Raw genomic sequence first — 27190 nt, 5'->3', positions numbered from 1 at the left:
GTTGAAGAGTATGGAAAGTGTTTAAGAGCATATGAAGTGTTTATAAGAGTGTGGGAAAGATTAATAAGAGAGTGGGAAAGGTTTATAGAAGTATGGGAAGGGTTTATAAAGCCTTAAAATATATATAAATAATAAATATAATGCCGCTACTTCTCAGATTTTTACCTATCAAGTCTCTGGAACGTAAATCTCGTGATAAGTGAGGGGTCACTGTAGTAGCAACACAAAGTTCTAATCTTACTTCATCTTACTTAATTTCACATCTGATCTTGTAGATCAATGCCTGTAATAACACAAGTGTTTCATTTTTAAATGACACTGTAATATTTCATTATATGGATATACTATAACTTACTTATATAGTCTGAAACTGATGGATATTTAGATTGCATTCAGTTTTTTGCTGACACAAATACAAAGGAAATAAATACACAAATAGCCTTGTTCACTGGTTTCTGCATACATTTTATGACTGCATACAAATCCCAAACTGCTTTCCCCAGAAATGTATGTTTTTTTAAAGATTTTATTTATTTATTTTTAGAGAGACGGGAAGAAAGAGAGAAGAGAGGGAGAGAAACATCAGTGTGTGGTTGCCTCTCATGCGCCCCCTGCTGGGGACCCGGCCCGCAACCAAGGTATGTGCCCTGACTGGGAATCGAACCAGCAACCTTTTGGTTCACAGGCTGGCACTCAAACCACTGAGTCACACCAGCTAGGTCCAGAAATGTACATTTTTACATTTTTTCAATAATATACAAGTAACTGTTTTAAATTTCAAGTGGGGGCCCCGGCTGGCATGGCCCACTCACTCTTTCTCTCTCTTCCCTTCTCTCTAAAAAAGTATTTTTTAAAAAAATCATTTTTTGTTTATTGTGCAATGCCTAGTCACATCTATTCACATTTCTGTGTTAGGTTATTAATCTTTTCCTTATTGATTTATAGAAACTTTATGTTAAGTAAATTAGTACATTATCTGTCCTATGCTGCAAATAATATTCCTAGATTGTTGAGTGTTCATGTCATGTGTATTTGTTCATATACACATATGTGTCATATGCATATATATATATATATATAGTGTATATATACATAAACACATACTTTTTGTCAGGCTGTTTAGTAATCTTATGAAAAACTTTCCCTTTTCCCTAGGTATTTTTATGGACCCAGTTTGAAACATTTAAATCTTTGACCCATCTGTCAAAGGTGTATAATTTTGGTATATAGAAATGAGGTAGAGATCCAAATTAATTTTTATATAGCAATGCATTTCTCCTAACATCATGTATTTAATCATCTATTTTTTGTTTTCCAATAGTTACCATTTTTATCATATTTTAAATTTCTGTATTCTTTTGTTCTATTGGATTCTTACTTCTTTTTTTTTTTAATTTTTAGAGACTAGGGAAGAAAGGAAAAAGAGTGGGAAAGAAACATCAATGTGTGGTTGCCTCTCACATGCCCCTCACTGGGGACCTGGCCTACAACCCAGGCATGCGCCCTGACCAGGAACTGAACCAGCAACCCTTTGCTTCGGAGACTGGCACTCAATTCGCTGAGCCACACCAGACAGGGCTGGATTCTTATTCTAACAGCCAATCTGTGTACTAACATAGATGTGTGTTGCGTTTTGATATTTGGTTGTACAACTCCCTTCTTTATAATTTCTCTTCCACGGTCACTATTGATGGTTATTTTTTCACATGAAATGAAGAATCAATTTGTTCAGCTTCCAATAAATCCTGTGCAGCAGCCAGCCACTAACATGGCCGCCAAGATTCTCGCCCCCTGGTATCCGTGCTCTCGTAGAATCTTCTCCTACAATGTGTCAGGGTTGGTGGGCTGGTCTGTGTGGCCAAGAGAACACAGGAGAAGTGAAAGGAATGTGACTTCCGAAAATAGACTGTTACAGCCATCGCTACTCCTGCCTTGGGTCACCCAGTCGGGGTTAAGCCAGACCCCAAGAGGACACTCAAGCAGCCCACGCGGAGACAGGTCCACAGGCGAGGAACAGAAGCCTCCTGCCAACAGCCAGCACCAGCTTGCCAGCTACGTGAGTGAGGCAGCCCGCAGGCCGCCCCCAGCCCCACGCGCTCCCCGCAGATAACTGAGCCCTGATCAGTGCGGTGACTGTAGCTCAGAACAGACTGACTGGACACCCAACTCCACTGCCCCTCCTTCCCTGACTCAGAAGCCGTGAGGCAACAAATACTTATTATTGTTTTAAACCATTAGGTTTTAAGGTAATTTATGACACAGCAACATATAACTAATACATGCTGTTCATGTTTGTGCTGGGATTGTCTTAAATTCAAAGCTCAGAGAGAACCAATCTCTATAATAATTAAGTCTTCCCATTCACCACCTTTTAATTTATTTAAGGGTTTTGTGTGTTTCTCACAGTATTTTAAAGTTTTCTTTTATAGATATAGGTACTGTACCTTTTTGGTGCTATTGAAAATGGAATTTCCTCTTTCAGTATACTTTGCAACCGGTTGTTATTGGTATATGTAAGGTACTGTACTCACTCAGGAATTCTCTTACATTGAATACTGGATTTTCAGGGGATCATTAGAACTTGCCAGGTAAACCACCTGAGTCTCTGTAAACAATAACACTTATAACTCCTCTTTCATAACCTTATTTCTTTCCCTTATCTAATTTTGTCAGTTGCTATCTCCAGGATAATAGTAAATACTAATGGTGAAGTTTCATCTTTAAAGTGAGATGATGGCTTTGACTTAAAAGAGAAAGACCCTGGCACATTGAGACGTGTTCATCTATTCCCATTTCATTATGACCTTTAGTCAAGAAAGAAACAATAAATTTTATCCAGTACCTTATCAGCAACTATGAAGTTATCAGGCAACTCTTAAGATTTATCAGCACAGTAAACTATATCAATAGATTTTATAATTCAATCATTCTTTAAAAAGTGAAAGTCTTTATAATATCAGTCATGTGAGTAAGCTCTTATTTTTAAGTTTGCACAGGCTCGTCATACCAGTTAAATAATAAAACCATTACAGTGGATTGAGTGCAGGCCTGCAAACCAGAGGATCGCTGTTCGATTCCCAGTCAGGGCACATGCCTGGGTTGCAGGCCAGTTCCCAGCAGAGGACACATAAGAGGCAACCATACATTGATATTTCTCTCCCTCTCTCCTTCCCTTCTGCTCTAAAGATAAATAAATAAAACCTTTAAAAAAGTTTTAAAATAAAAAATAAAGCCATTATACTATGAAATAAACATGCTAGGAAAAAACTCACCTTCTTCTCTGCCTGTCCTTCCCAAATTCCAACAACAAAAATAAAACAGTAATTTTAAAAATTATAATCTAAAGCTTATTGCATAGTAACATTTTACATGGAATTACATGGCTCCAAAATCATTCTATTCATTTCCGTCTATTCCCACTTAGTTAGATTAATGAAACTTAAACCTTTAAACAGTGTGATCCAGTCTGACTCACCGGTCGGGTCTCAAAAGGAGCGTATGGCTCAGTGTTGACTTCCTGATGTGCCGTATCCCCAGACACCTTTGGGCAAAACAAACACTCAAGTTCAATCTATTTCAATTGCTCTATTAAAATAAATCCATTAAGTAATATAATTTAAAGACATGCTTACAATTTTCACAAGGCTTTTTGACAGTTTAGATAATAGTCTATGCTTCCTACGGATATTCACATTAGGGAAGAGCTAGCATTTTTACAATTAGTAACAACGAAAATGATTTTGATTCATTACTCTGAACATGTTTTTTCAAAGCTTTCTAGAAAATAGAAAACTTAATGAGTAGGGGAACAAGCCTACAAGGAGTTAATGAACTCATGCCCTATAAAGTGAACTACAGAGGAACCTAAATTCACCCTCACTCTTGGCCGAGAGGAGCCTCTGTTAGCCTCCCATCTCTCCCCGTTGGCTGCCCACTGACTCCCGCACCCCTCTGTGTCCCAGCAGGGAGACTGGGCACAGGCACCCAGACCTTTCCCTCTTCTTCTCAGGAGCGGCATGTGCAGAAAGCACACTGTGCCTCCTTCTCCACCCAGTTCATCTCATGTGGCGGGCGCCCCACGCTGGGAGGCCTCCTGGTCCGGCGCTGCTGCACCCGGGTGCATAAGCTGGGGTGCAGCGGGCTCCTGTTAAGATGCGCACTCCCTACTGTGCCTGCAATAATTACTTAGGTGATCTTTTGGCTCCATCTGCTGATTCTTCTATCTTATTTTTCAACTGATGCAAAACTGGGGTAGAAAACAAAGGGAGTATTTACTAGGCCCCCCAAATTCTTTCTGACAAGATTCCCTGTCATGCCGTATAACAGGGATCATCTTTTAAAGACATTTTGAGGTGCAAGCCTTAGTAACCATTATCTGATCACGTTAAAGAATTTCAGTAACTACAATGGCAATGAGAAGTGAAAAAAGTTAACTTCATTGTTGAGACGACTCCTTCCCACATTAAGTCTTACCTGCACGGCAACTTCTTGTGTATGCGCGCTGTCTGTCGCTTTGTCGGCCCTTTCTGGGTTTGCCTCCCTGTCAGCAGACTCTCCACTGTGACCGTCATCTCTGCTGGGCTCACTATGGGCAGGATCAGTACCCTCTGTGCTGCACTGTGACTTTCCTGACACCTCCAGACAGTCGTAATGCATCTGTGTTTCAGACGCAACCTGGCCACCAGCGGCATGCTCAGCGTTCAAACGAGGATCCTCAAAATACACAGTAGCACTGTCATCTGGCCTGTCACTGGCTACAAGAGTTGGCACCCCTGGCACTGACCTTTGCAGCGGATACTCAGAAGAAACGGTGGCCGCAGGTGTGCAACTGTTAGCGCGCTCGGGCAGTGTGGGCAGCACGTTTATGTAGGCGGGGGGTGTCTGGGTAATGTCAAACCCCCTGAAGGGAAGGAAGGTGCAGGCCCCCGTGACCAAGTGCGCCGGCGCCCAGTAGGTTGCTTTCACGGCATCGGGAGCTGGCTTGGGCGAGTGAGAGGAGGCCTTCGGGGCAGCCGCATCCTCAGAGACTGGTCCGAGGGCCTCAGGAGGGACCTCGTCGGGCTTCTCCTCCTCAGGAGCTGACGTGTGAGAATCCTCAGCTTCACAGGCTGGTTGGGGAGAATCGGCAGGTTCAGGTTCAGGGTCAGGGTCAGGCTCAGAAGCTGGCACTGGTTCGGGCATGACGTCTGGTTTAAATTCTCTGAACATTGAACTCAGAGGCAGTGTAATCCGCAGAAACTCTCCTGTTATTGATATTTCCTCTATTTTTGTCTTGCTGTTCTTCTTCTTTCTCTTCTTCTTGAGCCGTGATGCATACTTCCTCAAGGCGATACAGTTGTCAATCACAACGAAACGAGGGCATTGCAGGAGGAAAGATTTCAAACCTCCGGCATTTTCTAGTATCTTTCGAGTTTCCTCTGGGAAGAATTCGTATTTTTCACAGAACATCCTGTTGCTCATATCCAAAGGACCATGTTCTTCCAAAAACTGAGAGAAATAACTTGGAAAAAAATTACATTTACATAAATTATAAGAAAGTACTTCCACATGTTCATTTAAAAATATATATTTCCCCCAAAATTCTCCTAAAGCAAATACCATCACTTCCAGCTGACCTCAACTCCCAACAAACATTATACTCACATTAAATCACTTTACTCATATTACATCTGAGAAAGGCTAACTGCAATCAATATTATAAATAAAATTTTGTTTACCCCTCAGAATATAACCTTTAATTTTTAGGAAAAAACAAAGGGGATTAAAAGTTACTTTATAAATTTATAATTATACAACCTATTTAAAAAGCAATAACAGGTAAGAAAATTTATTCAAGAAAAAAATAACCAGAATATAACAACAAGAATGTCAAATAAGAAGAGGAAATAAAATTTCAAAATATCCTGCTGGAACTTGCATATGACACACCTGTTACAATTTCCCTGTTTAGGACGATGCAATGACTCAGAGGTACCGAACTCAATCATATCTAGTCCGTAAAGCAACACAGCACAGGGTCAGAGCCACAGACACAGGGCCGACCTTGCCTCTGCCCCCAGCTCTGGCATGGGTGTGTTCAGCCCAGTTCTGGGGTATTTTCGTTTCCCATTCTTGTCTCTGGCTTCCTCCTCCATTTGCATTTGGTATTCAGTTTGTAACAGTGAGTAACTAGCAAGGAAGACACATACCACATACGCTAAGAAGGCTTTTCAAGAGCAAAACTCTCCAAAGAAACTTTCTTGTAAATGAATGCTCATCAGGAAGACAAACTACTTAAGAGGAGGTAAAATCGACACTTTTTGAAGCAAAAGAAAGCTATTTTCCGTGCAGGAGCTGCTGCAGATAAATGCACAGGAGGGGCAGCTACAGACGGCCCGCCTCTGTGCAAACTCCAGACCCTCGGAGGCGGAAAGACCAAACGCCACACCCCTGTCAGCACTGCTGCGCGCAACACTTAACAGTCACCAACTCTCTCTTTCAAAGTGTTTTTTGACCAGTTTGTCCCCTTAGTATAATTTCTACACAGCAGAAATTCCTTACACACAGGATTTTTTTTTGCAAGGTAACAAGTTAAATCACCTGTTTTAATGAGAAGCTTCTAAAAGCGGAAGGAGTCAAGGAGAGTGAAGCACAACGAAATAAACCATTGTGGCCCCAAGAACCATAATCCAGACCGAGGGCTTCGGCTGATCAGCACAGACCAACAACATGGACCCCGTGGTCTGTCTGAAGGGACACCATCCAGTTGGTGTTAAGCACCATTAAAGCAAGAGAAGAACAACTCATTGGTGGGGGGTATGTGTGGACTTCTTCTCTCCATGATGAAGACTCCAGAGGATCACTGACAAATACAGCTTTTCTACCTGGATTAAAATACTGAAGTCCAAACTGGGACAAGTAAAGAGCAGAGACTGTGTGGAAGAACATCACTAAGTCAGCAAGGAGCTTTCCATCAGGCAGCCGAGTAAATGATGCCGCCAGTCTGGTGGTGACCACCGAGCCAGTGGGCGCCGTGTTCCTGAGGGACAGTTAGGGAGATGAAACGGTGCTCACCCTGCACCGCTGGGTGAGGAAGGCAAATGACAAAGCCGAGTGTGGTGTAAGCACAGCCCGTAAGCTCTAAAACATACTGTATACACAGACGTTTACAAAGTCTGAGAAGATGTGCAGCAAAACTTAGCTGCACTTGCAGCTGGATGACAGAATTCGTAGTAGTTTTTTCCTTTAAACATTATTTTATTATTATTAATCCTCACCAGAGAATATGTTTATTGATTTTAGAGAGAGAAGAATCGGGGGAGAGGAGAAACATCGATCTGAGAAGCCCTGATCTGCTGTCTCCTGTACGTGCCCCGACCAGGGGACTGAACCTGCAACCTTCTGTTTGGTGTGTGGGATGAAGCTCCAACCAACTGTACCACCTGGCCAGGGCTTAACTTTTCTCTATTTAAAAAAAGTCTGTAATAATTTGTTATGTTACTTTTATAATCAGAAAAATTTTCAAAGAAATAGAGCCTTCGTGTTTGTTCACTGGCCTGTCAGCAATGAATTTTTCACATGTCCAAAGCAGAACAAAACTGAATTCAACAAGAGTCCCAGCCCAAAGAGAAACAGTATTACAACTATATCATGAATAAAATTTTTATAGTTACTATTATTTGAAATGAAATCCAAAATAAAATTCAACTCTATCACTTTCCTGGCCTTGAAAAATAGTCTGTTTAAGGTAAACACTGGGTCCAAAATAACACAGATAAGATTTCCTCATAATCCACTGTGTCACAGGGATTAGAATCCATCACCCATGAACACCTGCCCGGGGCGCTGGCCTGGCTGCTGAGCAGTGTGAAGGAGGCTGAAGCTCCGACAAGAGACACTGGGCACGACAGAGGTGAGGAGGCTGAGAGGGCCATCTCAGCTCCGCCAGGTCACACACTCCCCCTGTCACAGCATGTGCCCTTTCCAAAGTCTTGGACTGTAACAGGGACAGTGTGCCTGTATTTCAGAACCAGAGCGAACACTCAGGAGGCACACTGGGCTTGACAGGAGTCAAGAAAAAAACAACTACAGAAAAAAGCAACTATACCAGCAACAGTAATAGATGTTATGTATACATGCCTATATGTGCAGGTATATTTTCACAAATGGATGACCATTAGTATTTTAAATAGTCACTGATGGACTTCCTGAGGACCAGTGCCTGCCACCGTCAACACAGGGGAGAAGGACAAGGATGGACAAACATTTCAGACAGTGTCCCCACCCTAGTTTCTGGTTGTGCCTGCTGGAAAAATCATCGTTCTCTACAAGCTCATGATATTGTACAAAGTCGTTTTCATTTGTGACACACTGCAATCTGACCACTGATCAATTCTCTTTCCTGCTACTTGTAAGCTATATTTTCTACTTTTTCTACAATCTTGTACTGTTAAACCTTACTCTTGGTTGACTAACTAAATCTAGTTTCTCCTAAAGAGGTGTTAGGAGAAACTAAGTGCAGAACACTACCTACTGAAATTTAATTTGCCTCAACTCTCTAAATGATAAAATATTAGAACTAAAGGGGAGTCATTAGCCCTGGCTGGTGTGGCTCAGTGGATTGAGCACCAGCCTATGGACTAAAAGGGCACTGGTTTGATTACCAGTCAGGGCACAGGCCCCGGTTGCTGGTCAGACCCCTCATTGGGGATATGCAAGTGGCAATGGATGGCTGTATCTGTCACACACTGATGTTTCTCTCCCTCTCTTTCCCCCTCCCTTTCCCTTGCTCCAAAAGTAAAGAAATAAAATCTTGCCCTGGCTGGTGTAGCTCAGTGGATTGAGCGCGTGCCTGCAAACCACACGATCGCAGTTCGATTCCCAGTCAGGGCACATGCCTGGGTTGCAGCCCAGTTCCCAACAGGGGACTTACGAGAGGCAAACATACATTGATATTTCTCTCCTTCCCTTCCCCTCTAAGGATAAATAAATAAAAATCTTTAAAAAAAGAAGAAATAAAATCTTTTTTAAAAAGGAGTCATTAAAAATAAGTCAGTTCAATTCCCTAGTCTAACATTAAATACTTCAGGAAAAGCTAACTAACAGCAGTTACCCCAGTATTCTTCACTCCCTGTCTAACTTTTTTTTCTACTCTACACTCTTTTCATACATTGAAGTTTAGTTTTTTTCCTTTTATCCATCAGCCAGTAAAAGAAATCATTCTTAAGCTAATTATCACATTAAAAAAAAATTTGTTTTAGCCTTACTTGAAAACATTTTTTTCATTGCTTTTTAGAGAAAGAGGAAGAAAAAGAGAAGAAAATCTGTGGAAGAGAGAAGCAGCCATTGCTCGCCTCCAGCACACTTCCAGACCGGGAGCCAAACCCGCACCTAGGTCCGTGCTCGGACCAGGAATTGAACCCCCAACCTTTCATTTATGGTACAATGCTCCAACTAACTAAGCCACACTGGCCAGGGCATCACATGTTTACTCTTGAAAATTCAAAGAAAGAATTATGTTTTGAGGTGACTCTAACTTAGTGACTTAGTCCTATTATAAGATATCAATTGTATCTCAAAATACAAATAAGTCAGCCTATAATTTTTCCTCTTAAAGTTGTTCAATCTCTTCCCACTAATAATGGTAATAGATTCTTTAAGAAACAAGCTCCTGAAAACTACACAGCTTATGTTTTATGTTCAGGTCTGGATGCCTCAAGCAGAGTCTAACATATTTTTTAAAATATTTTTGTAGCTGTTTTCATGTTGTCATCCAGGAGTTCTCTAGCAATACAACTCCCTCGCACTTCAAATCTAAAGAAAACCACCAAGAGGAACCACAACCAGACTGAACAGGAATGGTACAGCTGAGAAAAACAGAAGAAACGACCAGACTGTGGATGGGTGACGGTTTTCCAGGGGAAATTAGTAGAAGTAATTTCTACTGCAGATCTCATCCCTCAGTCTTAAAGAAAGCATCGCACACTGCTTATTAATGCCAAGTGCAAAACAGTAATTTCTAGATTTTTCTGAACTCATCACTCCATTGTTTTATACACCCGGCTCAGACTAGTCAGTCTCTCTTTTACTAGACCAAGGGCAGGAAGCCGAGTCTCCAATAAGCACAGAGACACAGGGCTCTGCATGCGCACCACCACCCCAGCTGAACCAAGACCACCTGGCACAAACAGTGACGAGCTCTGGGCATCCTTTCCCCAGTGAAAGGTAACACTCCACCAAGCTACTCGAATGGACTGATGAGACGCCCAGCAGATGTACCCATCACCACAAGCACAATGAGAGCGAATAATCACTCTGCTCCCTATCACATGTAGACCTTGAAACTCACGAGGAAACAATTAGAGCTGGAAACTTTATCAGTCCTATCAGAACACAGGACAGTTTTAGAAACAGAAAGTATTTGGAAATACTTCTCTTCCCCGGAGTTTACAAGCCTATAAATGGTTCCTTTAAGAAACATAAGGGACACCAATGTAAAAACTCAAGGTCTTTTGACGGCAGCCTTGGTATAAAACCATAGTTGTAGAAATGTCCTACTTACTCGTACAGAGTGGAAGATTTTTGTTTTGGGTTCATGGGCCACAGCTGCTTGTCACGGACAACGTATTCCCCGTTCTGCTGCTCATACAGAGCTTCGAATTCTTCCACGTCCTGGCGAAGATGCTCAGGCACTACAAACGGGCCTGCGGGGTCTATACTGCTTCTGATAGAAAAAATGGTAAAGAATAAGCTTTAGATGACCCAGAATAATACTGTATGTGAAGCTCTTAGAATACTGCCTGGTACATAAGTGTTACAATTTCTCCATTTAGAGAATCCATGAAAATGACTCTGTAAAACAACTGCTATCCCAACACCTTTAAGAAATGTTGCAAAAAAACCCAATTTTTTGTGTGGGTTTTTTGGCCCATAAAGAATATGATATGAAAAGTTCACTGCTACTCACTAGTTTTATTTCTTCTTACATCTGTTTGTCTTTTAAAAACTCAGCTTCAACAACCAGATGCTATTAAAACTCACTAGGAATCTAAGGTTAAATTACTACATCATCTGTGGCTTCCGAAACAGCTCTGTCTCTCCGATTACAGCAAATATGCTGGTAACTATCCACGGAGCATTCTCTTCAGTGAACATCGCAAAGAGCATTTTCCAGGGCTGTCCCCCAGTGCACCTTGTACATGGGAGGTTCTCAAATTTACCAAGTGGATGTCACCAGCCCTGTGATTTTAATGCAGTTTATATTCTCACTGTTGATAAGCCATGCGACAAATTCAGCCAAGACAAGCCATATCCGGTTGTCATTACAGACGCGTATCTTCAGACAGAGAAGTTACGGAAAGCACACATTTGAAGTACGTTCAATCAACATCTCTTATGAAGCTAGAACACTTGAGTTAAAATGAAGCATAAATTAAAAATTGCACTTACTTAAGGTCTCCGCCTAAAGCGACGGTCTCATTATTAGATGTTACGGAACTTGTTCCAGACCCGACTAACATAGGCTGGTTTAAAAGACAGAAACATGACAATAATTTTCTACCTTAAAAACGCCATTAAAACTGACGAATGCTTAGATAGATATGCATGCAAACTGACAAAATGTGAGACTTATCTAAGTTGTCTTGTGAGTAGGAACACATAATAGTAAAAGTTCCAACCACCATAAATAGGTCCAAATTAACATGTAGGTAGCTTTCCGCCACTCCAAAAAAATCTAAGTGGCACTCCATTTAAATTCCCTTCTTAGATAAACTGAAGACATAGAGGCGAAGACAGAAAAGTTTTACTGGCTGCTCTCATCCTCCCCTCTTATTTGTTCACGTTTCTGACCCTTGTCTCCTATGTGACAGCCATGAGGAGCCCACTGTAGACTTAAATTCCGAGTCTATCAGTTCTGAGGTTCTGTTGTAATGATTCGTACTCACCGTTTTTATTTGCAATATTCTAAAAAAGATTTTATTTATTTATTTTTAGAGAGGGGAGGGGAGGGAGAAAGAGGGAAACGACAATGTGTGATCGCCTCTCGGGCACCCCCTACTGGGGACCTAGCCTGCAACCCAGGCATGTGCCTTATACTAAGAATCAAACCAGAACCCTTTGGTTTATAGGCCGGCACTCGATGTACTGAGCCACACCATTTTTAAAATTTAGGTAACAGCTCTACTAGCTATTGCTAACAGGAATCATGTCTTATACAGATGAGAACACCAGGGCACAAGGAAGTCAAATAACTTGCTAAAGGTCACACAAGTAATAAAAACAGCAATAAAAAATTATTATTGGTAGCGAGCCAAGATATAAACTCAAAAACTGCCTCGGGCACCTACTCTGTGAGAGCCCTACAGAGTCCTACATTGTGACAGTTCTTTTTACTCAGGAGTGTTCTAAAAAGACCAAAAAACCAGAAGTTTCCTTTGAGAGTTACTTATATACAACATGAACCTTAAACTTCCTCAAACTGTAGACTGGTCAAAATATCTTTAAAGCCTAGAAAGTCATCTCAACAAAATGCTTCAAAGTATCCCAAGAACTGGTTAATTTACATATTCAACTACTTTAGGTAAGAATTAATACAGAAAATACTCCATACCTTTGAATCTTTGGCCTTCTTTTTCTTGCCTTTGTTTTTTGTCTTGGTAGTATGAACCTAAAAAATGGGAAAAAATCACTGAACACTCAAATACATGATTCTGAAGCTACCTTATATTATGAACATACTGATTTTCATAGACTGGTCGTAAGTTGAATTACATAATATCTTTAACAAAAAGAACACAACCGTGTGTCAGCTCCAATGTTATGATTTATAATTGAAGTTATGAGAAAGTTTAATGGTGTCTAATGTTACAACTAAAATTACACTTGTTCCAATATTTTGAACTCATTTTCAACAAGGTTTATAACATTTCAAGTAATTCATCAGACTTCTGGAGTAATTCCAGTAATATGCCAACAGTACTTGAATGACCCTCCGTTTACTAAGGCCAACCGGCCCTTCCACACCCGGCCAGCACCGGGGCACAAACAGTGAGTGTAGAAGAAGCACTTAACCTCCCACGGCGCATGTTGGCTGTGTTTCCGTTCTTAGCTGGGCCATATTTGATAGACTAGATTAAGACAAAATTTTAAGTATAGACACTGATCCTAAAAATCACTAAGCCAACAATTTTCTGTTTGAAATCTGCCACAACCACTTCAGGGAGACAACTCTGGAAACATTTTAAGTTCAACTCAGTTTGGAGCTACTCAAAACAAAGTCTGTTTTCCCCAAAGAGCAAAACATTAAAATTTTCACCATACAGATGACTTCATTTTTTAAAAAAATCCTCACCCGAGGGTATGTTTATTGATTTTAGAGAAAGAAAGCAGACAGAGAGACAGAGACGTCGATCAGTTGCCTCCCATACGGAGGGTTGAACCCACAGCCCCTTGGTGTACGGGACGATGCTCCAATCAACCAAGCCACCTGGTCAGGCGATAACTTTTCGTTTTTATGCCAGGAGATAATTCAAGATTTAGTTGTGAAACATCTCAGGCCTTTGTCTAATGCAAGCCTCAGAGTTTGCTGACTGCGGTTCCAGTTCCAAGAGGAGGATGGAGATCAACTTTCTAATGAAACAGTGCCTGTGACCTGAAGGGCTCCAGATTTGGTCCCACCTCCGAGGTGTGTAAACACCGGCCCGAGCCCTCCTCTCTCCCTTCGGCTAGTACAGATTAGAACATAACAATCACAGCGGTCAAATAACTTACTGGCACATCGTTACTGTCTTGTTTCCTTAACACAGTGCAGCGGCTGTCTGTGGGAAGACAGAGATGGTTTTGTGAGGAAACAGATCATTAACGTTGCCACACAATACACTAAAGCCTTAAAGAAAATCACCCCAGATCCAGTCAGTAACACGACTCTGTTCTACGCCTGATCTGGCTTTGACATAAATCTAGTTTAGAAACTGAGTGGAATGACTAACTAAATGGGAAAACAACTACAAAGCACGAGAAATTTCAATCCATTTCAGTGTAATCTGAGTGCCGTCCAGGTGCCAAACTCCATGCCAGGTGCTGGGAATACACGAATGCGTACACCAGTCCCTGCCATCCACACACCTGTGTTTCAGAAAAAGACAAACAAACTCCTGTCTCCCAGTGTGCTAACTGCCACGAAATATATAATGGGGACAAAGCGGGGGAAATAATAAAGTCTTCAAGGGGAGAGGCCCAAGGAGGGCTCGGGAAGGGCTTTGGGGAGGAAGGGACTCGAAATGAGCAAGCCACGGGGTGGACTGTGGCTGGAGGAGCCGCACGGGCAGAGACAGGAGGCAGGAAAGCACAGGGCAGGGCAGGGCAGGGCACAGTCACTGGTGCTTAGTCAGAGGGCAGACGGGCAGCATGATGAACCCAGACACATGATGTGAATTTAACTGTAGACAAAATGAAGCAGGTGTCCCCCACACAGAGCAGAGACGGGATCAGACAGACGCGCCTCAAGAGTCACGAGAGGTAACACAAGAGGAAGATCTGGGGAGGGAGGGTCTAGAGGCACAGAGACCAGCGTGGAGGCTGCTGCCCTCGCCTAGACACAGAAGGGTCGCTGCAGTCCTGGCCCAGGAGGTGGAGCTGGCCAGGGAAGGACAGAGACCAGATGAAGATGACTAGACTGACGACGAACTGGACATGGGGTGACAGGAAAAAGGAAGCTCCCTGTGTGCAGACAAGATATAAAACAACGTTATTAAATGAGATAAATTTAGGAAGGAAGCGAGATATAAATGGGTTCAGCCACACTGCCCTCCGGAGGCCTCTTGCCTTTCTACACAGAAATTCCTCCAGGGAAACTCGCAACCGGAGTGCAGGAGGGAGGCTGGGCCTCACTGCGCTGGAACATTACTGAACGTCCTTTTTTACAAGATCAGTGGACTGATTGACTTTTAAGAAATATAACCACTTCTCATGGAAGGAGATAAAATTGGAAATGTCTGAGGCAACAGTGCAAGGCAGAGCCGCGGGACTTCGAAACCCGTCGGCCTGTCAGCAGGCCAGGGCTCCTGACTGTATGAGAGAGGGCAGAGGAGCGGGCACGGCCAGACAGACTGCGTGTGTTGGGCACGGGATGCAAAAACCAGGGAAAACACAGACAGGGCACTACTGCGTGCTCTTTAGTTGTCTCCTTGGGTGACCCAAACGTGCCTCGGGATTCGGAAGCTCAGCCCCAGGGCAGCATCTCAGCAGCAGCGAATGCAGGCTGCCAGGCAGCACCCAGTCCCAGGCCGTGTCCCGGAGAGTCACGCCGCCTGTATCTGAGTGCGCTCCTTCTTAAGACCACGACACCAGTAAGCTTCAGGGTTCCTTATACTGTGTGTGAACTGGGAAACTTTGGTACGGGGCCAGACCTTTGAACGTACACTTTAAAACTTAGAAGTCAAATGTCTGACGATAAAGTAGACTTCTGATGCTGGGGGAAAGGGGAGGGGCCTTATCATAAGACATACGGGTAGTAGAAAAAATAAGAAATTCAAATTAATTTAGAATCTAAAACGTTAGGATTTTGAAGCAAAAGAGGACCACACAGATGAAGAAACGAAGAATCAAGAGCAGCTAAGAAATTCACTACTAGCTATCCTATCCTGCCAAACTGGACTCCAAGCCCACACCCCAATGGACAGGTGCCTGGACTGTCCCCACCCTCCCCTGAGGCTGGAGGTCACCCTGTCCCATCCCACCTCAGACCCCACCCCATATCAGGCTTTCTTTCCTCTTCCCGGAGAATGCATGTCCTCAGTCCTCATCTGAGCTCCCTTCACTGCCTCCCTCACTGATCTCACTCCCACACGGCCTCTGTGTTCCTCTCACTCCCTCCTGTGACGCATAAGACCCTCGAGGGCAGGGAGCAGTGTGAGTGTTTCTAAATTCCTTCTTAACACCTAGCAGGGCCTTGAAGCAGCAGTAAAGCCAAGCTTTTTAATAACATGAACTGGGGAGGAAGCTGAGCCAGAGTCCCCTTTTCCTGGCCTGTGGTTCTAGGCTCCGCCCCCCGCAGCTGATGCGCTGTCTGTTCTAGATTCTGCACACTTATTCTTGCAGGCCAGCATTTTCCTGACTGCCACAAAGTAAACCACTTCTTAATAAACCCTGTCAAATGAGTATGCAACCTTCGCCATGATACTGTCAAAGTACCTAAGTGAGAGGAGCACTGTGTAACGTGCCCCTCTGAGCATCTCCACGCCACTCCGTTCAGCAGAGTAAAGACGTTTTATGACAGGAGGAAAAACTACTATTCTTAACAGCTGGCCTCCCCAAATAAGCCAGTTTTACCAGAACAATTGTCACTATTTCTTAGACGTATTTAAATAAATTAGGTCCTCCGCAGATGCCCCACCCCCCAAGACTCGGCTGAACGCAAACCCGGCCCACACACCCATGATGTCGAAGAACTCGTCTAGAGCGGCGTGCAGAGCCGGGAACTTGTCTCTGTGCTCCTCCAGCAGCCAGATCAGGAACCGGGCGTCCTCCGATGCCTCCGGCTCGCAGAAATCCTCGAGCTTCTTTCCTTCGATCGACTTCAGCTTGTGACCGTATTTCTCATTCCAGAGAAAGGTCATGATGCTAAAGTCGAGCTCCTTGAGAGACGCTCCATAACGAGAGAAAAAAGACCCTGCCGCGTCTAAGCCTGCAACAAAAACAAAGCCCAGGTCAGAAGGGAAGATGGTAGCCCTGGCTGGTGTAGCTCAGTGGATTGAGCACAGGCCTGCGAACCACACGATCGTGGTTCGATTCCCAGTCAGGGCACATGCCTGGGTTGCAGGCCAGTTCCCAGCAGGGGACTCACGAGAGGCAACCATACATTGATACTTCTCTCCTTCCCTTCCCCTCTAAAGATAAATTAAATAAAATAATTTTTTAAAAAAAGAAGGGAAAATCGTGGACTGTGACAGCATGTTCACCCCAATGTTCACCCAATGTTCACCCCATCTCTGGAAATGGTTCCATTACAATTTGCTTACAGTGCAGTGAAAACACGCAAATACTTGGGAACAAAGTAGTATACGCTATCACGCATTTCAGAAGTACTATTCCACAGACATGCCGATTATAATAAGTATTATCTGTTATGGGCTGGAGGCTTCTATTATTAGTTATTTTTATTAGACTTACGAAAAGAAAGGCACTGGATTCCTTTAAAAATAATGCACTAACTTTCCACTAATTCATAATGACTTGCATTCCAATTAATACGAACTAGCAAGATTTCACAATGCTTTTCCACATATACTCCACAGTAACAACACATCAGTAATAGGGAAAGCTTCCCAAGTGCTTTTAAAACAGGAAATGGGTAAACTCCCCCCTCAACATCTCCAAGAACTGCTCCATGTCCCCCCAAACATCATGGCCCCTAACAGAAGCCAAGGCATTCACCACTCCTGGTTCACTCCCCCTTTCCAAACCAGAAAAGGGGAGGCTGCAACCCCACACACTGCCACTGGAAGCCTGGCGAAGCCTGGCTACTCAGTAACTCAGCCACAGAGACAGAGGCAAAGGTCAGCTCTGCCCCCTCCCACAAGCCTCCTCTATGGCACAGTCACCTCTTACGGGGGGCCGTAGGTTCTCAGCCAGCAAATGAGGCCCACCGCCGAGCCCCAGTCACCAGGCACAGCGGCTTCTGCCAGAGGAAACAGCTGGTGGGCAGAGGCCATGCTGCACGAAAAACCATGATCATCGCACACCAGGACCCAGGACCACAAGAGACACTCATACAACACCAGGTTTGAGGGAACCGCCTGTGAAGAAATACCACACTCCCATGCCCCATCCAAGGCTCACATCAGAGCGCCTACTGGGGGAGCGGGAGGCAGAACACACCCAGCACGGAAAGGTTCCCTCCTCCCTCTCCACCCCCCCGCCCCCCTCCCCCGCATATAAATGGACCTCCCATGTTACACATGCATATGATGTGACCAACTTTCTGGGAGAAGAGAGTAAAATTCCAGAAAGTGAAAATTACTTGAATCACTTTACAGCTTTGAACAGAAACTGCAACTTTAAATAGCATGCATATACTCATGGAAATGAAACCTTTACTCTTCAGAACAAATGTGAACCGTATCCAAAGCACACATCCCCGTTCTCCTGTCTGCGAGCTGTGAGTTCAAAGGCTGCTGCCTACCTGGATGGGCAGTGGTGGGCACTCCTCCCCAGGTCAGCACAACCAGGGCAGCCTACTCCTCCGGTCTGTCTTACAGAGCAGATTAAAGTAGGAAGTAACTTTATAACTGACGTGCTAGGTTGTTAATAGACGCCAAGGTCCACTGTCACTTCAGGGTAATTTTCTGGGAGCAGAAACTCATGGAACCCAGAGCCAAGCTAGCTGCCCTCTTCAAGGTCTCAACCCAGAAATCTGCCACATCTTCTCTGCCCCCTCAAGCCCCACCAAGTCTCTAGGAACTCTGGCGGGTCGGGGACTCGCGTAGGCCTGGCAGGCTGACTCTGGACCACAGGCCAGTGCAAGGTCCTGCTCCTGCTCCACCATGGCCCTTTTACCTGACAGCTGCCACCGGAACCATCTGCTGTGCAGGCCAGCTGCCATCAGTCACGCAGGTAAACGGGGCCCAGGTGAGTGCCCAGTAAGTCATCTTCTGGACAACCAGCCTGAGGACCTTGGGCAAAGAGCCTGCACGGGGTCGGGGGGTGGCGGGGGGGTCTTCCTCAACCAAATTAGGAAAATCAGGACAGAGTAACAGTTTTATAACCCTGTGGTTTACAACCCGGGTATTCTTCTCCTAATCGTTACATATGGATTACTCCTGTCCAGATTTGCCTTAGGTGATGCAATCCTAAGCAATTAGTTCCATCCACACTTCCCTCTCAATTTTTCAGTAAGGACTCAGACTGCAGAAGCACATAGTCCCAGAGGGGCCAGACACCTGGCTCCTGGGGGTGCCTTGCACTTCTGGCTGGGCCTTGTATGTATACTTTACACACTTACAAATACTTGAGCATAGCACAGGACCAGATTTTGTAACTAACTGAACTGAACTGTGTGCATACCTTTAAAAATGTATACTGTAACCCCTCTATAAAATAATCGTAAAATGGTGAGTTGGGGAAACAGGAGTTTTAATCAAGCCAACTGGCAGTCCTACATTTAAAAAAATCACAAATGACGACAGGAAAACAAAACAGGACTCGGAGGCCTCGCATCTGCCCTTCCTACTGAACTGCATCTCTAGAAGGAAATGACATACCAAAGCTATTAAGTTTCTGGATCCAGGTGGCCAGTTTTGGCTCCATGTCATCAAGCTTGCTCAAAACGTGCAGAAATATCCTTGTTTTGACTCTGTTCTTTTCTCGAATCAAGTGACCAATGACATAGTCCACTGCTTCATTCAGAAAATTCCTGCTGGAGAAACAGGTTGTGTAGTCTTCTGTGCTTAGAACCTTCCACGAGAGCAGCTCCTTGAGCAGCTTGGACGTGTCCTGCACGCCGGCCCGGATCTTGTCGGCAGACAGCTTGATGCACTGCAGGGTCCTGTCGTCCAGCAGCTCGCAGTGCCGCACCTGGGCTGCAGTTCCTAAGGACGAGCAACAGGGGTCAGTCCCAGCGGGCAGCAGGGCCACCGGGCAAAGACGGACGCTCAGAAAGAAATGCCGTGAGGGTAACCTAACATAAACATGACTCGGATTCTTCATGGTGTTTGAAATAAACAACTCAAGAAATGTTGAATTAGGACTACTAAATACAGCGAGGGGCAAAAGTCAGTTGACAGTTGTTCATACGGAAAGTACAGTAATTAATAAATAATAGAAACATAAGCTCTGTTGCACATACTTGCAACTGTAAACCTGCTTTTGTCCCACACTGCATTTACCAATACCTTTGAAAAAATACGAAAGTTCATGTTAAGTAAAATGTATCAAAAGCACCTTTTCTCTTTCACTCTGTACCCCTCATCTTACATCTGAAAGTTTACCCCTTCTCAAATAAGGTTACTTCCCTCAACCATCCTAACCCAGCAACATTAACTATTCAGAATTTATATTCAATAAACATGTTTACTCATAAAGAATGCAAAGGGGTTTTTTTGGAGTTGAAGTGATGATTTATTCAGTCATAGATTCAATTTACATTTGGTAGTTCTTATTACATTATTCGTGTAATTGTTGGATCCTAAATTGCAGACCTGCGAACTCACTGGCGACAAGCTGGAAAGCATCTCAGGAATTTATCTTCCCACCCACTCATCTCCCTAATGGATGTACGTTTAGTCTTTTGAAGCACCCAAAGTTAAAATACCAACATTCCCTGAAAACTTCTTCAGCAGGAAAGATCATTTTGATTGATTTGTAAATCATTAATGGAATACGAGATGAAAAATAAAGACAGCAAGAGGAAAAACTTCACTTTAAAGATAGCCACCGTTGTAGAAAATAAGTTGCTTCGGCTCATCTGGAAGCAAGTACACGGAGCAGCGAGCCCACAGACACGGTGCCATTACCAGAGACGGTGCCACACCGGCCACAGAACGGGCACAGACGGGCGTAAAGAGAAGGCTGACTAGCCACCTCTACGGCACCTCCCACGAACAGCTTCTCTGCTTGAAGTCAGCATATTCCAGCATCATTCCAGTGCACTGTTTTAGAACTTAAATCCACAGAGCGAAGTCTACAGACCACTGTCAAACCCACGAGACTCGTGCTGGTCGTTATTTCTGCCTTCAGATGAGGGCTGAGGAACCCCCGAGTCTGCCCCAGGCTGGTGGCCGGGCAGTGTTCTGAATCCCTGTGTACTGCTTCCAAAATCAGTGCCATCTATACCACCCCCGCCCGCGACAGTATTAAAATATTCGCTGAAATCTGAATTTCAATTCAGTAGCAACATAAGGCTCAGGAAGATGAATATTTGTATTCACAGTTTAAGGGACAACATACTCTTTTCATCAAGCCTTGGACGCCAGCATACCTTTCTGCTCTTCAGGTTTGGGTGGGTTCCTTTCCCTTAAGTCTTCTTCCATTCTTTCTTGTGCTAATTTTTTTGCTTCCTGTTTCTGGATCTTTCTCTTCACTTTTTTGTCTTCTTTCAGTTTTTGCTTCTCGAGGCTGGTAAACATTTACAATTAATGATAATTCACCTTTGTTATAAACTCAATTAACTATTTTCCTTTGCCTACTATACAAGCCATTTCTACCCAGGAAGTTGAAATTTTCCTTTTTAACTGGAACTCAGCCTGCACCTTCTGTTTAATATCAAAGCTGCTGACATGTGGTCAATTCAGTGAATCTAATGGTACATGTTTCATGGAAACGGGAACCTCAGTGATTAAGTGATATTTAATTGAGGATGGCATATATAGATTGTACAGATATTATTTCCATGTTTTTAAGTTACTGCTTAGGGTAAATAGGAGTAATAAAAATTACTCTGCAGGATAATACACATAAACACTCATTTCAAAGAAAGACCCCACAGTACAGTATTATTTTCACAGCCTAATAATGGCCCATGGCACTGGAATCTGGTTGATATGGTTACAATGAATGCTCTTCAACAAACAATCCTTTTCATCGTTTCTTTTGCTTTTTCTTGGTCACCAATGAATCACTTATTAGAATGGAAAACAAGAGATAGGACCCAAAATAAAAGCAAAGTGGACTGTAATTATTTGATGTTAACAAGAAGATACAATGAAGGGAAATAATTTTGACAGTACACTGAGTATTTCAGCGTGAGAAATAAGTAATTGGTTCAAAATGTTTGCTGAAGAAAGAGAAAAAAATACGCTTTTGGAATTAAGAGTTTAAACAACTGACAGTCATGTATACAATTTTAGGTAACTGCCAAATCTACTAACCAAATGTCATTTCACAGCAGTAAATGCCATAATTTTTCTTACAAATTCAATCACTAAATAAAACTTCTGATTCAAGTTTTCAGTATTTAATCATTCCAGGCTAGTTCTCTTTTAAGTTTTAAACATCCATAAAAATCATTTTAAAACCAATTACTTGGACATGCATACACAGCCAATTTAAAAAACAGCATAATTTAGAAATCTGCATTTAATAGAATTATATTGTGAAATACATCATTAAGCTACTGATGTATTTAAAAATCTTACCTAGAACATTTCTGTTTCAGAATAGGTCTTGGAGGAGCCTTTTCTTTTACGACCTTGTGTTCAAACTTTAAACAAAACAAAGACATCCAAAATTTGTCTCATATTTCCAGAACATAAAGCACAAAACCACACGTAACAAGTATTTCAGAAGCATATCATCAATGTTCAATTTGACAGAGAACAGTGAGGATGTTCTGACCCAGACACAAACCCAGAAAACTTCAGCAAAACAATCTGCTAAAAAGAGAGGAGATGCACTTTAGCAAAAAACTTTTTTAATGAAAAGTAAACTGACGTCAAGTCAATTACAAATATCCTAACAATCAACTCCCGTCACCTCCATGAAGACCAGTTAAAGGTAACCCTCAAGACACTCTTCCCTTCCTGAAGGATCCCCACTCCCCCAACCCCCCAGAGTTTACCTGGGCTTCAGAGAACCAGATTATAAAAAGAGTAACAACAGTAAAACTCACATGAAAAAGCCTCATTTTCCTGTTAGGAGATAAAAGAATGGGAGACTCCTTCATGCAAGGAAGCACCCTCACATCCAAACCGTTCCTGTATTTTCTGAAATTAAGTAACTGGTTTTGGAAAAGACAAAGTCCAAATTGTACAGCTTTCATACATTTAAACCATACTTTACAGGTGTAAGCATGCTGGCTATCCACTTAATGAGGTTTTCCTTTAAGAGATACTTACCTCACATTTAACTTGACCCCGACTACTGTAGATGATAATCTTAGAAATGATGCCTTTACAGTCAGGGGTAAGACAAATTCCTTGCAGAAAATCCTATTTGATTAAAAAAAAGTGCTATAGATCAGAATAAATCTGTACATGTAAATCTGTACATAACCATCATGAACAGTTAAAATGTGGCCGAAAACCTCCTTTAGGGAGGCAGCAAAAGTCCCTGCTCACTGCCACGTGACTTTCAGAGCCTCCCAGTGGGAGGAACACCAGCTATCAGGTCGACCACGTGACTTGCTTTCATCAATACCTAGAGCACTGACGTGACAAGTGCCATGTCCCAGCAAAAACTTGAAGAAACACTGAATGGCCTCGCCATGACCTTCACCCTCTGCCCCAGGAACACCCCCGGTACCCTTGATTCAGGCAGAAAGCGCACGGCCAACGACTGGAGCTGCTGCACCCCAGGCCTGGCCACAGCCGCAGAGCCTCGGGACAAGTCACGCACACACGATGTCATGTGTCATGACACAGTTGGGTTGTCTGTTACTTCAGTGTATCCTCCTGAGAGCTGACGTTCAGAGGGGGTATGTCAACTCGCACGTGTGGTTAAGACCACTACAGGAGCTCGTATAGTTAGAGAGACTCAGTTAAGACAAGACAAAGACATAGCAGAAGTGATTCAATGGCAACAGTTAACTCACGTGAAAACATATAAAGTGTAAGTCGGTCTATCAAACTTGAGTAATTCCCATTGCTAACAGACATCGAGCGTAAGCACCTTATTTTTTCCCCAATATTGACGGGTTTACATGAGGCTGTACAATATAGCAAAAGGTTTTCTTTTTTCTTTTTTTCTAAGTCCCTAGCTTATATAAGTTGCAAACAAATTCTATGAATACAAATAAGATTTTAAAACTGTGCCTTCTCAGAAAACTATACCTAACTAATGATAACATCATTATTTTGCTAATCAAAGAGAAACCACAATAAAAAGTGAAAGTATAAAACTGAAGGTGATTCTTTAGTGAAAATTATATAATCAAATTTTGGTAGAAAATAAAAAATCTGAGAGCCCGATTCTACGTCATAACTTTAAAGTACTTACAGGAAAGATCCCTGAAGGGCTGAAACTGTCAGTGCATAATTTAAGACCTGTATTTTAAAATTGGACATCCAAATTTTGACTTTTTGATTCTAACATTCTCAGTGTAAAAGTTGGTCAAGCAATTTACTCAAGATCTTTATGGCTATTGCCTTTAGAGTTGTACCAAATAAAAGTAAAAGCTGATTTTCCACTTTATCATTCCAGTTTTAATTTAAAACTTTCTGATTATGTCTAGCGTGTACAGGAAGGAATTTATACTCAGTTAAGACACTCTCCTAAGATTCTCAGTGGGGGTGGAATACCAACACACAATCAGCACGACAGAAAATCCAGATAATCGTATTAGCCTTACCTTGTCAATTTTATCATTATAGGTGGTCGTCTTCAACTTCTTCCAACAGTTGATGTGAAATTCTATTTTGCAGTACTGGCAACAGCTGAGTCTTATAAAACCCTGGGGGTTTAAACATTTTCAAATTCATGTTTAATTCTCTCTCTCTCTCTCTGACACACACAGAGACTCTGACTCACTCACATGCACACTGAGATAAAGAGCAGGCTATTTACATTCATCTGGCAGACATCATAACTAGACATCACCTTTCCCTTTGGGGAGCACAATACTTCGATACCCCAGAATGCCTGGTGTCGGAGAGACAGAGCTTGATCGACAGATTCATTTTAAGTTTACAGCTGCATTATCCTCTACCATGTATACAATATTTTATAAACATTATTTTATCTGCTTGAACCAGAGACAATGCCAAAATGGGCAGCTAGTACCTTCTTCTTTTGGTTAAAGATTTTATTTCTTTATTTTCAGAGAGGGGGAGGGAAACATTGATTGGTTGCCTCTCACACGCCTCCAACTGGGGACCTGGCCCACAACTCAGGCAAGTGCCCTGACTGGGAATTGAACCAGTGACCCTTCGGTTCACAGGCTGGTGCTCAATCCACTGAGCCACATCAGCCAGGGTGAGCAGCTATTATCTTCATGAGTAAACTAAGGACCGGTAACCTATCCACACAATTAAGTGCCAGACTTGGTCTCAAACTTGGTTTCTGAGAGATCACAATGGCCTTTAGATTCTTAGAGTCAAATTTTATGAGAAATTAGAATTTCAGCCAATCAGAGGTAACCACCTCATTTTATTCCCAGTGCTCCTGCGAGCAGGCAGTCTCTGACACAGTCAGCCAGCCTGCCTTCCCAGGTCACACCACGCCCTCGGAGTGGGTGCGGCAGCTCTGGGTTTCCATGCGAGACGATGCAGACCTGCAGAAGGCCGGGGAAGGGGTGGACCACGGGCCATCGGACTGCCGGCAAGCCAGAGCACGTGGGCGCCTCCAACGACAGGACTTGCCCCAGACCCACTTTAAGGCACAGCTGTGCCTCGCTGATCTCCTCGTTACTTACCTTGAAGTCCGGGTCCGTTATGTATATCTGCACCTTGGAGGCCCCACAGCAATTCTGGTAGGAACAAATGGCATCCGGCACTGGGGGGAACCTGCATTCTTCGATGAATTTCTCTAACAGCGTCTAGAACACAAATAAACACAGAAACACTGCTACAACACTAATTCATCCATCCAAATGCTCGGGATTTCCATAAATATCACTTGCCATGGAGACAGACACTGTCTTTTTAGCCAGGAAAAAACCACATACGGCTTTTTAACTTTTTCCTTGTAGAAGGAGGCTGACGCAAACACGTCAAGAGAGAATAATGAGGGGGGTGGGCAAGGACTAAACATTTTTTTCAGAATTCCAAAGTCAGAATCAAAATTTCATCCTACTGTACCCAACAACCCCACCTCACAACACAGAGTTCTCGGAAACCTCCTGACAGCATTCAGAGGGAGGCAAAGAGGCAGAATGGCCCTTGGACTCCACTCTTCCCCTCCTTCCCAGCGGCAACCCGCCTAGGGCCCGACCCGCTCAGCCACCTGCCTCCCTGACCGACCCCTGCCACCCGAGCTGTCCCCTGCAGAGCTAGCCCAGTGCTCCAGGTGCCTCTATGAGACTCACACCGCACTTCTGGGGCGGGTGTCTGTCATAACAGTCCCGTGCCTCCCTCCCAGCCTGGTATAAAGAGAAAAAGACCCGACGACCCTTGTGTTTTGTGTTTCATTGCCGTTAACGCCGGCTTCAGGTGAGGTGCCATCCACATACTGTGTGACCCAGTGTTCACAGCAGTGACGACCATCACCACAATCTAGGTTGACGGCGTTTTCATCACCGAACAAGAATGCTCAGACCCACTAGCACCCCCTCGCCATTTCCCCAACCACTAGCTCCTCACAACCACTAACCTGCTTTCTGTCTCTAAGTAGATGTGCCTATTCTGGAAGTTTCATGTGAAGGGAATCACAGAAGATGTGGCCTCTTGTCTCTGGCCTCTTTCACTTAGCGTAATGTTTTCGAGGTCTGTGCATGTTGTAGCATAGGTCAGTACTGCATTGCTTTCTGGGGCTGAACAATATTCACTTGTATAAATAGACTACATTTTATCATTCGTCAGTTGATGGGCAGTTTTTAAAAAGATTTTATTTATTTATTTTTAGAGAGACGGGAAAGGAGAATGAAAAAGAGGGAGAGAAACATCTATCAGTTGCCTCTCGCATGCCCCCAGCTGGGGACTTGGCCAGCAAACTAGGCATGTGTCCTGACCAGGAATCAAACTGGTGACCTTTCACCTTGCAGGTGGTCGCCCAAGTCCCTGAGCCGACACACCAGTCAGGGCTGATGGGCACTTTTTGACCATCATGAACAATGCTGTTATGAACATTCATGTAGACAGTTTTCTGAGATCGTGTGTTTTCTCTGTATATATCTAGGAGAGGAATTTCTGGGTCACATGATAACTCAGGTTTTATTTACTCATTTCTGGAGAGAGGGCAAGGGAGGAATAAAGAGAGGGAGAGAAGCATTGATGTGTGAGAGAAACACTGATTGGTTGCCTCTCGAATGCCCCCAACTGGGGACCTGGCCCTCAGCCCAGGCATGTGCCCCAGCCAGGAGCCAAACCGGCAACCCTTCAGTTCACAGGCTGGCGTTCAAACTGCTGAGCCACACCAGCCAGGGTTATGTGTATAACTTCTTGAAAGATCACATCCTGTGGCTACGGTTTAATTAGATTAGTTGTCTTACTGTTGTACTGTAAGAGTTGATCTATGTGCTTTTAAAAGCTTTGGTCGGAAGCAAGTTCTGCACCCACACCAGGGTTCACAACTAAAGGTCTGTGCTAGTCAACTCACACACAATCAGTCTCTCGGTAACTAGCAA

General features: G+C 43.5%; 1 protein-coding gene across 3 annotated transcripts in view; it reads right to left on the bottom strand.

Annotated features, from left to right (window-relative positions):
• TTC3 (tetratricopeptide repeat domain 3) overlaps positions 1–27190 on the bottom strand; it is a 112842-nt gene that overhangs the window by 30039 nt on the left and 55613 nt on the right. For all 3 annotated transcript variants that reach the window (XM_037040623.1, XM_037040624.1, XM_037040625.1), the window contains 13 exons: positions 25322–25444; positions 24260–24361; positions 22809–22901; positions 22110–22174; positions 20954–21090; positions 19239–19565; positions 16412–16663; positions 13750–13796; positions 12590–12646; positions 11428–11501; positions 10541–10702; positions 4474–5500; positions 3476–3541 (listed from right to left, as the gene is read on the bottom strand). In XM_037040623.1, coding sequence (XP_036896518.1) covers positions 3476–3541; positions 4474–5500; positions 10541–10702; positions 11428–11501; positions 12590–12646; positions 13750–13796; positions 16412–16663; positions 19239–19565; positions 20954–21090; positions 22110–22174; positions 22809–22901; positions 24260–24361; positions 25322–25444 — 2532 coding nt within the window. The remainder of the gene's footprint in view (positions 1–3475; positions 3542–4473; positions 5501–10540; positions 10703–11427; positions 11502–12589; positions 12647–13749; positions 13797–16411; positions 16664–19238; positions 19566–20953; positions 21091–22109; positions 22175–22808; positions 22902–24259; positions 24362–25321; positions 25445–27190) is intronic.

The sequence above is a fragment of the Sturnira hondurensis genome, unplaced genomic scaffold, assembly GCF_014824575.4.
Source record: "Sturnira hondurensis isolate 20B ecotype Veracruz unplaced genomic scaffold, ASM1482457v3 Scaffold0002640, whole genome shotgun sequence".
Classification (NCBI taxonomy): Eukaryota; Metazoa; Chordata; class Mammalia; order Chiroptera; family Phyllostomidae; genus Sturnira; species Sturnira hondurensis.
This window is presented reverse-complemented; position numbering and strand designations above follow the sequence as displayed.